We start from the raw sequence: 12,029 nt of genomic DNA, 5'->3' as shown, positions 1-12,029 counted from the left end.
ATTTATAAGATATATTTGTTTTGTAATGAGCTACACTGCCACTGTGTTTGGGTATTTATTTATAGTATGACATTAGGACAGTGACACTGAGTAATGAACAATATTAGCTTGGATAATGATTACAGGTGGTGAATGTGGATGACGGTCGTGAAGTGTGGTGTGGTGCATGCATTGTGAGCTTGGGATGTGAGTAGTTTTGATGAATAAAAGCAGTGTACTCGGATGGGTTGGTCACTCTGACCATAATTTTTGGAAGTGTGTTTTAAGCTGGTACAAGAGCGTGAGTAGATGAATTTATTTTATTTTGAATGTTAAATAATTCAATATAGATATGTTATAATTAATGTGGATTTGTGTAATTTTATATATTTACCAAGTGTAAATAGAGAAATTAACCCAAGTAGAAACTGAATTTGGGAAAGTTTTACATATAGATGGAAGGAATGTATTAGTTGGACACATAAGCATTTGAAATCTATGAATGTAGAATATATGTGCATATAGAAGGTTAATATGCAGACGATATGAATGTGTGATGTTTAAATCTTTTATTGAAGTTTTAATCCACATGGGATAGGAGATGTAGTCGGGTTTCTCCTCTGTCTCAGCGAAGTACTCTTAGTATTGTAAGAGAAACTGATGTGGATTGCTGGTTGGAACGGGACAAATGGTGTCTATAAGAAGTACTTAGTATCATAAGAGGAACTGATGTGCTTCTGGTTGGAACGGGACAAATCAGTACTGGATGACGGCAGTTGACTCAACGGTTGGAGAAACTCATCCAACATGGTGATGGGTGGTGGTGTGTGCATCCAGTAGATGGGGGTGCCTGGTAATGAGGAATATTGGCTTGGTTTATGTGGTTCTATTTGCAGAAATCTGTGAACATTTAGTTTAAACTTTGTGTTCTTTATTGAACTGTAGAAACAGAAATATTACATGGACAATGGAAACGAACTATATTGTAGGGTATAACAGTACATTGTTTATTGTTATTTGATATATGTATGTGTAAATGATGTGTTGAAATGACTGGAATGCATTGAATGGTGGGATGAAAGATGGTGTGAAAGGGTATGTTATGTACATATATATTTAATATTGTTTACTTTCATTAAATTTATTGTTTCAACATTGTGTCTTGTTGTTCATTCTAGTTACTAGTACGTGGCAGATGTCAAACATTTGGTCATTTTAAACAGTCTTAGAGAGAACACGCTCCACATTTATTTTCCTTTAGCAGCAAGAGATCATTTACACGCACCGTCCTATCGACAGTCGTGGTGTACTTGCTGGAACGAGCAAAAAGCCCAATGGTCCCACCGACGAGAATCGATGCTGGAGGGACCAGGTAACAGGCGAGTGCTTCACCACTGGGCTACATCAGCATTTTGAATAACTGAACGCAGGGTTTGAACTTAGAAACAATTTGTCACTTATGACAAATTTTAAATGTTTTTTCCGACAGTTGACGTTGCATTACGTTACCTACTCATTAATTGGATATAATTTTGTCTCATCTATATTTTCAATGGTCAGGGCAATATCACTTTTGATGGACCTGGTGGAACCGTCTCAGGGCAATATCATTATTTACGGAAGGTCATGTGACTTGTTTTTGACCAATAAAATTACAGACTATATATATATATATATATCTATATCTATATCTATATCTATCTATATATATATCTATATATATATATGTATGTGTGTGTATGTGTGTGTGTGTATATATATATATATATATATATATATATATATATATGTATATATGGGCCTCGCACGAGGTCGGGATCATAGGGGGAGGTCGTTTCTCTCTTAAACTTTGGAGGGGGCGATGTTTTTAGCAGCAGGGAGGCTTGAATTTTTGATCCGAAGACTAAGATGCGCAAAAAGAAGCTATCTTAATACAGGGATTCACCTACAACAATTTGGATCCTTCTCAACAACAACTTTAAACCAGTCATTTCTGTCACAAATATTAAAAAACAACGAAGTATTCCTTCCTCGCTGTGTATTTTTTTATCATACAAAGAACAATAATATTACTGGCATTGATGTACTTACAATACGAAAAGTGACCAGGAGCCTCCCACCAAAAACGATCGGCGAACTTGAGTCTGTGAAACATTTCTCCAATAATGTTAGCAAATGTTGGTCCGACCATGGCCCCGGGTAGTGGCGTCTCCATTAGGCCTCCAGTGTATAGATCGACGTCATTTAGGTGGCTGTGTACCAAAGAAAGGAACGAGATACTTGTTTAACGACATCTCAACACATTTAAAACTATGGTTTATGTGGCTTCCATACATCATATGGTTCAGAGAGACAGACATACTGGAATTAAGATAGATATATATATATATATATATATATATATATATATATATATATATATATATATATAGGATATATATATATATATATATATATATGTAAGATATATATAGAGAGAGAGAGAGGGCGAGGGAGATAGAGTGAAGGGAGAATGAAATGGATAGAGGAAAATTTGTTTTGTTTAACGACACAACAAGAGCACTTTGATTTATTAATCATCAGCTATTGGATGTCAAACATTTGGTAATTTTGACATATAGTCTTAGAGATGAAACCCGCTACATGTTCCCATTAGTAGTAAGGGATCTTTTATATGCACCATCCCACAGACAGGATAGCACATACCACGGCCTTTGATATACCAGTCGTGGTGCACTGGCTGGAACGAGAAATAGCCCAATGGGCCCACCGACGGTGATTGATCCCAAACTGACAGCCCATCAAGTGAGCGCTTTACCGTCCCGGGATAGAGGAAGAGGTGGAGGGAATGAGAGGCAGTGTCCGATGTTTCCACATAGTGCTCCTACTGCAAAAACAACAAGGGATTTTGTTTTTAATTTGTCCATAGACAATGGTTGGGTCGAGAAGAAACCCAAGTTCATCAAGAGCGATGGATTCTACGATTCGTCCCGCCATCATCCCCAACCACCCTAATCCACCTTCCTACCTCCCCTCAAATGTAAAATAATATTCATAATAAAAACAATGAAAAAAACGTGATTAACAGCATACTCATTGGAAACAACGTTTTGAACAGAACCAACCAAATACGGTAACTGCTTTAGGTTCATTGTGGTAGAAATATCACTGGTGTATTAGCAATTGTTTTTGTTTCTTTGTTTTGTTTTTATTTTGTTTGTTTGTTGTTGTTTTATCTTTGAGTCGTTGTTTTTATTTTTTGTTGGTTTTGATTTTGTCTGTGTTTTTTTATTTTTATTTGCGAATAACTCGGTATTGTAATGCAATGTGTGTACATATAAAACGTACTTAAATATATAAATAATATATAGATAAAATAATATAAATAATTTTTTTTTAAATACTCAGTACGTACTTATAAACATATTGCAGTAAGTGCTTGTTCTGTAAACCTTTGGGTCCCGATGTTATTGACGGATTACCAAATAGTTTTCGGTAATCATTGTATCCAGGGAAACCATGATCCCGTCCTCGCTGTATGTTGATGGCAGCAAGATCGAGCCCTGCGAATTTGCCCGGGATCTCAAACATCCTATTGGCCAGGCCATCGCTGAGGAAGCGGTCGGCGGCCATTGGGTTATCCTTGAGCATGCCGCTGGTGAACAAGTCAAGTCCTCGGCCGTTATGCTGTTCCAGATAGGACGGGTTGTGGAACATCAGCTTCAGCTCCACCTTCCTGTTGCCCACGCTGAAAGAATTGGGCACTTGCGAATGACCGTAACGGAAGGCGGCGGTGGCAAACTCGTTGATCATGGAGGGGTCTTTGAAAGGGTTGTACTTGAAGTACACGTCCGAATAGTACAGCTGGAACTTCTGTGTCATCGCTGGACCCACCAAATCTGGCAGCCACTCTTTGTAGGTAATCACCTGGATGATGGCGCCAAGTATTTTCCTTGCTTCTTGGAAGAGCTTCTCGTCACCCCAGTGCCTGTTTATCAGCGCCAGCTTGCCGCAGATGTCGTTGTGCAGACGCACGAATATCACATGGAAAGTAGAAAGTGCGGGGTGCTCGTTAGATCGGTCATCCCCTAATGATGGGGAAAAGACAAAGAAAAGAAAAAGCGAATAGCATAGGCGTCAGTTATAGAAATATTGGTTAAAAAGATTACCTTTTGCTTAGCACAGCTAATGCCAGGACATATCCGTTGGAACAAACTAGGCCAACTAGGCTGTCTTTCAATGAGAGGGGGGTTAATGGTTAGATGCTAGTTGTAGGTAGGATTATCATGCAAGGATAGGATTTAGAATTGTTGGTATACGTTTCCATTGTAGGTAGGACCACTAGAATGTAGACCTGCAGGATTGTTTCCCTCGTGGATATCAGGCCCGTATAATCGATATCTGGAGGGGGCAATCTGGAGAGAATGGAACACATGCTTGATTTTTATCTTTGATTATACGGATTAGGGACCCCCCCCCCCCCCCTCAAAAAAATAAAAATAAAAATAATTAAAAAAATAATAAATACATAAAAGTCAGACATATTCATACTCGTGTTCCTACGGATATGTTTGATCATATTTAATTTTATTGGTGGTTGTTGACTCCCGTCCACTCACATATGATCAATTCTGGTAAATACTTAGTTTGAATGGCGCTGCATATATTAGTAAATGTGTTTTAGATTCCTCGAAGATCGAAAATGGAATGCTTACCAGCTTTCAGGCAATAGAAGTTGTGTCCCATTAGCGGAGTCAATGGCAACCGTTCCATGCACATTCCGTCGTTTCCAGCTGGCAACAGATCATTCCCACGAACCTTCATTCTGCCTGAAATGTACATTTTACGTCATAGAACAAGAAATATATAAATTAAGGAAACAAAATATTTTGCAACGAGATACCCCAATGCATATCCATCGTGTGAATGCCTTCGGCTATAAAATGGGTCGCATGAACAATTCATCGTAGTTTTGTACCCATCCAAAATGTTATCGACGTCTTATTTTTTCCCCAAATATCCCGGTATGTGCTGTCATAACTGTAAGAACATGCCTATACATTCATTGTTAAAGGACTAGCCTGTACGTAGGCCTATTATGGCTCTATCAGTAACCTAGCAATTGTTGAAGGAAAAAAAAGACATGTTTTATTTAACGACGCACTCAACACATTTTATTTACGGTTATATGGCGTCAGACATATGGTTACGGACCACACAGATATTGAGAGAGAGAAAACCCGCTGTCGCCACTTCATGGGCTACTCTTTTCGATTAGAAGCAAGGGATCTTTAATATGCACCATCCCACAGACAGGATAATACATATCACGGACTTTGTTACACTAGTTGTGGGGCACTGCCTGGAACGAGAAAGTAGCCCAATGGGTCCACAGACGGGGATCGACCCTAAAGCGACCGCGCATCCAGCGAACGCTTTACCACTGGGCTACGTCCCGCCGCTAACAGCTGCTGAGTACTGCGATGGGTGTCTTACACACACACGTCATCTCTCCTTTCTGTCAGCTGATTAGTAACTATGTGGTGACTTCCTCGTCTGAACGGATGATCGTCGTCGTAGTGTTATATTATATTATTTGGCGTATTACGTTTTTATCTTCGTGTTGAATTATATTACATTGCCGTATTACGTTTTTATCTTCGTCTTGAATTATATTATATTGGAGTATTACGTTTTTATCTTCGTGTTAAATTATATTATCTTGGAGTATTACGGGTGTTTTTCATATAGTGTTGAATATCCAGCTCTTAGCAAATCATCGTGTTGAATTATATTCTTTTTTATCATCATGTTCAATTATATTACCTTGGCATATTACGTTTGTTTCAATGTGTTGAATTATATTATCTTGACAAACCATCGTGTTGAATTATATTACCTTGGCGTATTACTTTTTATCATCGTGTTGAATTATATTACCTTGACGTATTACGATTTTTTATCACAGTGTTGAATGGTATTACAGTGGAGTATTACATTTTTATCACCGTGTTGAATAGTATTTCCTTGGAGTATCACTTTTATCATCGTGTTATATTATCTTGGAGTATTTCCTTTTTATCATCGTGTTGAATTATATTACCTTGGAGTATTACGTTTTTATCACCGTGTTGAATGATATTACCTTAGTGTATTACGTTTTTATCACCGTGTTAAATGATATTACCTTGGCGTATTACGTTTTTATCATCGTGTTGAAATATATTACCTTGGCGTCCAGTACGCAGCTCCCTTTGTTTCTTAAGAGATGATCCGTATACCATGGATGCATCAATCCATGACGTCACGTCGTTGGACTGTTCCCAAGCCACTGAAATAGATGAACTGATCATGATATGTATGTTAATTTGAAGGGAAATCACGCTTTAAGGTACGAAATCGATCGCGGGCTTTTCTTGGAGATTTATGTTTATGTACTACATCGGTAGTAGTATAGGGGCCTGTATGGGGCCATGACCTACTTTCCCGTGATCACGTGACCTTGGTAGGAGACAATGGCCTTTGTGTAGGAAACAATGGCCTTTGTATAGGTGGGGTGCAGGTGTATGGCCTCGGTAGGAAACAATGGCCTTTGTATAGGAAACAATGGCCTTTGTATAGGTGGGGTGCAGGTGTATGGCCTCGGTAGGAAACAATGGCCTTTGTGTAGAAGACAATGGCACAATGGCCTTTGTATAGGAAACAATGACACAATGGCTTTTGTGTAGGAAACAATGGCATTTGTATAGGGAGGTGCAGGTGTCTGACCTGGGTAGGAAAACAATGGCCTTTGTGTAGGAAACAATGGTCTGGGTGCAAGTGTGCGATCATGGTGTATTCAATTCAATGTATTGCATATTACCCAAACAAACTGGTGTCAGCAAACAAATAAAAGCAAAAGAAAAAACATACAGCACCATTAACAACAACAATAATAATAACACTATGTACAGGCCAGGTGTAAGTGACGTTGGATTTGGCTTCATTGTATAACGTCTATTGTGTTGTTTTTTTTGTATTCACAGTGGACATACACGTGGATGTTTTTTTCACAGTGTTTTATTCTAGGCACCCAAAATAATAGCCGTTAAAATATGTCTCGTGGGGAAGGACTGTAAATGTTTGCTGACTGTTTGGTCTAAAGTGAGGCTTTCGTGTCGCCAGACAAAATGCGTGTGTGATGATTTTCATTCATTTGTATTTCTTTAGCACATTGTCGACGTTTTCTTTGTTGCCGTCATTCAGCCATTCATTCATTCGCTTTATAATAGAGGAGTACTTTATGAGACCTCTTCATCAGCCCTCATACAAAGGCATTTTATTACACCTCTCCGAGTGTTTATGAAACCAGGTGAACTGCAAAAGACATACCGACGCGTGCCCGTCTTAAGTAGCAGAATAAATTTGTTATGGTATGCCCACTGACCGTCAAAGTTTGTTTGTGTTTAACGACATCACTAGAGGACATTGGTTTATGAATCATCGGTTATTGGATGAAAAACATAATTTTGACAGTTTTAGAGAGGAAACCCGCTAAATTTTTTCCATGAGTAGCAAGGAATATTTTATATATACAATCTCATACCCCTTATGGGGCCAGTATTTCATAATTAAATACAAACTTTTGTGTGTGTGTGTGTGCGTGTGTGTGTGTGTGTGCGTGTGCTGGTGTTGACTGAATTAGGTCAAACGCGAAGGTGGTAACTAGTGTGTGTGTGTGTGTGTGTGTGTGTGTGTGTGAAACACTCCCAGCCCATTGCTATGGAGAAAGAACGCGTGACTGCAACACAGCTTTTTTTTAGTTATGTCCTGAGCCCATGAGTGTGTCTCTGGACGTGTCCCTATGGTAGTGACACTGGTAAAGGGTAATATGTTGGTAACGATGTTTTTTGGGAGCTCGCACGATGAAATTTGTGCCTGGGAGGAGGGGCACTGGTCATACGTATCACACACATTCAAACATTCCTGTACCATATCTTTATGCGTCATAAGGTATATAAGTAAAATAGTTTTGGAAAACTCGTCATTTGAGGTAGAACCTTCAGAGGAGCAACATGTCAGACCAGTACAAGTTATATGTACCCGACGTGGATAAGTGGACCCGTTTCTATAAACTGCAGGCAGAAGGTAAACTTGAAACTCATTTTCCAGTGCAACGTGGTGGAAAAAGTCAGATGATGTACAGTGTAGATCGATGTCTAGAACTGTATGACCCTACATGGAAAAAAGAAAAAGAGGAACAGAACAAGCCTCCGACACCCAAAGTCGTCATGGTGTCCCCAACACAACAGGTGGTAGAGCAAGCCAAAGCCGATCTGAAACGGAAACAACAACAACAACAACAACAACAACAACAAGGTGGTACGGGCTGGAAAGCCCCGAAACTGCAGAAGCATTTCTAAATAAACTATAAAAGGAACTATGTGGGTCAGATATGGTCATTTCATTTAGAGTCGTCATGCAGAGCACATGTTCAGAATGTGGTTTCACATTCTCTCGGAGAGACGCCATGTTAAGACATTTTCAACAAAAACATGCTAAAGGTCTACCACCACCACCACCACCACCACCACCACAGCAGCCACCACCACCACCACCACCACAGCAGCCACCACCACCACCACCACCACAGCAGCTACCACCACCACCACCACAGCAGCCACCACCACCACCACCACCACCACATCAGCCACCACCACCACCACCACCACAGCAGCCACCACCACCACCACCACCACCACCACCACAGCAGCAGCATCCCCTAAGATTGCTACATCCCTTCACCATGATCGTGTCGGGACCCACGTCGTGTGGAAAGACATTTTTGTTGTACAAACTGCTAAGGGATGGTAAAATCCAGCCGCCTCCTCAGCGCATCATCTGGCTCTACAAACGATGGCAACCTCTCTATGATACGATCAAAATGGTTGCTCGAGTGAAATTTGTTCAAGGCATACCCGAGAATTTGGAAAAGGATCATTATTTGGATCCCAGAGTCAGAAATCTCATCGTGTTGGACGACCTGATGTCTACAGCTGGAAAAGATTCTCGTATCACCGACCTGTTCACAGAAGGAAGTCATCACAGAAACCTCTCGGTGATTGCCATCAACCAGAACCTCTATAACAGCAAAGACCCGACACAGAGAAGAAACTGTCATTACCTGGCACTGTTCAACAACCCCATCGACAAGCAGCAAGTCCTAACCTTGGCACGGCAGATGTATCCGGAAAATACTGGTCATTTCATGCAACGGTTTGAGGAAGCTACCCACAGGCCCTACGGACATCTCTGGTGGACTTGAAACCGACCACGCCCGAACATTGGCGCCTTCAACCTAATGGTTTAGAGACGGGGCCGTCCGAATGGTATAAAAGCACGAGCGTAACGACGAATGTCTCAAAAGAGTTTCAACCACCGTCGAAAAAAGAGCTCTACGTGCAAATCATGCAAAGAAACGCATTCAAGAGAAAACTACCAGGCATACCCGCCTACGAAAGTGACGACGAAGAAGAAGAAGATGAGGTAGAGCCCTATCTGAAAAAGGTCATGAGGATGCAGTCTTGCGATACGTGTGGTCTGGTCTTTAAAGACAGGAGTGACTTGCAGCGACACGTGAAAACGTGCGAGGAGGGAAATGAAGAGCCGTCGTCCGATCTGGAAAACGAAGGCATTTGTCTCATGGTGGAACGTGAATTCGACATCAATCGTGATTATCTTCAAAGCAAGAGGAAACGCTACGAAGAAAAAACCATGTCCCAAGATGCCATCGAAAGAAACATGAAGACATTGCAATGGAAGTTATTTAAAGACACGTACTCTCGCTTTCTGACCTATATGCATTACTTTGACAAAGGCCCCAACACCAGGAAAATTCTTCAGTTTGTGAATCCAGACAGAGATCTCAGACCTCAGATTCGTTCTAAATTAAATCAGTATCGTTCATGGATTGGCGAATATTTGGACGAACAAGACGACGACGATACCGACGATGAGGAGGACGACGAAGATGAAGAGAAATTAACACTCATATTATTCACATGTCGCCCTTAAGGCCTCTCGATGTAACCCAATGTGTGTCCATTGCATGTGTAGTTGTCTATAGTGATTTTACTTTAGAAAAAAAAAAATTAAAAACCAAACCATTGCGTTTTTTTTTGTGTTTTTTACTCTATGACTAGATTTGTGATTGGATATGTCTACCCCGCTACTTTATAGTAGCAAGAGTTGTATGTACAGGACAGCACATACCACGGCCTTTGATATACCAGACATAATGCACTGGTTGGCTATAGCCTATTTGGCCATCGACGGGGATCGATCCTAGATCGATCACTGTATTTACCCATTTGGTAATTAAAAAGCCCTGTACGAAGGCTAGTACTCTAGAGAAATTTTTCTGTTTAAAAATGCAGCTATTTCCCTTTAGTTAACACGTACTACTTGTTAAACCCATGGCGGCGCGCGTGTCGCCGACTTACACTAATGGATTAATCACGTGTGACATCTCTCTCTCTCTCTCTCTCTCTCTCTCTCTCTCTCTCTCTCTCTCTCTCTCTCTCTCTCTCTCTCTCTCTCCCTCTCTCCCTCTCTCTCTCTCTCCCCCCCTCTCTCTCTCTCTCTCTCTCTCTCTCTCTCTCTCTCCTCCCTCCCTTTCTCTCCCTCCCCTCCCTCCCCCCTTTCTCTCTCTCCCTCTCTCTCCCCCTCTCTCTCTCTCTCTCTCAACCATTGCGTTTGTTTTTTGTGTATTCTACTCTATATAACTAGATTTGTGATTTAATATTTCTGCCGCTACTTTATAGTATCAAGAGTTGTGTGTACAGGACAGCACATACCACTGCCTTTGATATACCAGACATAATACACTGGTTGTCTATAAAGGCTTGTACTCTTGGGAAATACTCGTGTTTAAAATGTAGTTAAAAGAGCATAGGTTAGGTTGGAGCGTAGAGTTGCAGTCACGCGTTCTTTCTTCATAGGAATGGGCTGTAGTGTTCACCCACACACACACACACACACACACACACACATTCTTCACACGCACGCGCACGCTCGCACGCACGCATGCACAAAACGTTTATGTTTAATTATGAAATACTGGCCCCATAAGGGGTATGAGATTGTGTATATAAAAGATCACTTGCTACTCATGGAAAAAATGTAGCGGGTTTCCTCTCTAAAACTGTCAAAATTATGTTTTTCATCCAATAACCGATGATTCATAAACCAATGTCCTCTAGTGATGTCGTTAAACACAAACAAACTTTGACGGTCAGTGGGCATACCATAACAAATTTATTCTGCTACTTAAGACGGGCACGCGTCGGTATGTCTTTTGCAGTTCACCTGGTTTCATAAACACTCGGAGAGGTGTAATAAAATGCCTTTGTATGAGGGCTGATGAAGAGGTCTCATAAAGTACTCCTCTATTATAAAGCGAATGAATGAATGGCTGAATGACGGCAACAAAGAAAACGTCGACAATGTGCTAAAGAAATACAAATGAATGAAAATCATCACACACGCATTTTGTCTGGCGACACGAAAGCCTCACTTTAGACCAAACAGTCAGCAAACATTTACAGTCCTTCCCCACGAGACATATTTTAACGGCTATTATTTTGGGTGCCTAGAATAAAACACTGTGAAAAAACATCCACGTGTATGTCCACTGTGAATACAAAAAAAACAACACAATAGACGTTATACAATGAAGCCAAATCCAACGTCACTTACACCTGGCCTGTACATAGTGTTATTATTAATTGTTGTTGTTAATGGTGCTGTATGTTTTTTTTTTGCTTTTATTTGTTTGCTGACACCAGTTTGTTTGGTAATATGCAATACATTGAATTGAATACACCATGATCGCACACTTGCACCCAGACCATTGTTTCCTACACAAAGGCCATTGTTTTCCTACCCAGGTCAGACACCTGCACCTCCCTATACAAATGCCATTGTTTCCTACACAAAAGCCATTGTGTCATTGTTTCCTATACAAAGGCCATTGTGCCATTGTCTTCTACACAAAGACCATTGTTTCCTAC

At 40.6% G+C, this 12,029-nt stretch overlaps 1 protein-coding gene across 1 annotated transcript in view; it reads right to left on the bottom strand.

The window, feature by feature from the left end:
- The window catches only part of LOC121382573 (chorion peroxidase-like), a 29,083-nt gene that overhangs the window by 3,123 nt on the left and 13,931 nt on the right, over positions 1 to 12,029 (bottom strand). Inside the window, exons 7-10 of the mRNA XM_041512048.1 lie at positions 6,209 to 6,310; positions 4,695 to 4,808; positions 3,395 to 4,067; positions 2,071 to 2,231 (exon numbers count right to left, since the gene is read on the bottom strand). Of these exons, the coding sequence (XP_041367982.1) occupies positions 2,071 to 2,231; positions 3,395 to 4,067; positions 4,695 to 4,808; positions 6,209 to 6,310 (1,050 nt within the window). The remainder of the gene's footprint in view (positions 1 to 2,070; positions 2,232 to 3,394; positions 4,068 to 4,694; positions 4,809 to 6,208; positions 6,311 to 12,029) is intronic.

The sequence above is a fragment of the Gigantopelta aegis genome, chromosome 10 (genome assembly GCF_016097555.1).
Source record: "Gigantopelta aegis isolate Gae_Host chromosome 10, Gae_host_genome, whole genome shotgun sequence".
Classification (NCBI taxonomy): domain Eukaryota; kingdom Metazoa; phylum Mollusca; class Gastropoda; order Neomphalida; family Peltospiridae; genus Gigantopelta; species Gigantopelta aegis.
Note: the sequence above shows the minus strand (reverse complement) of the source record. Positions and strands in the feature narration are given on the sequence as shown.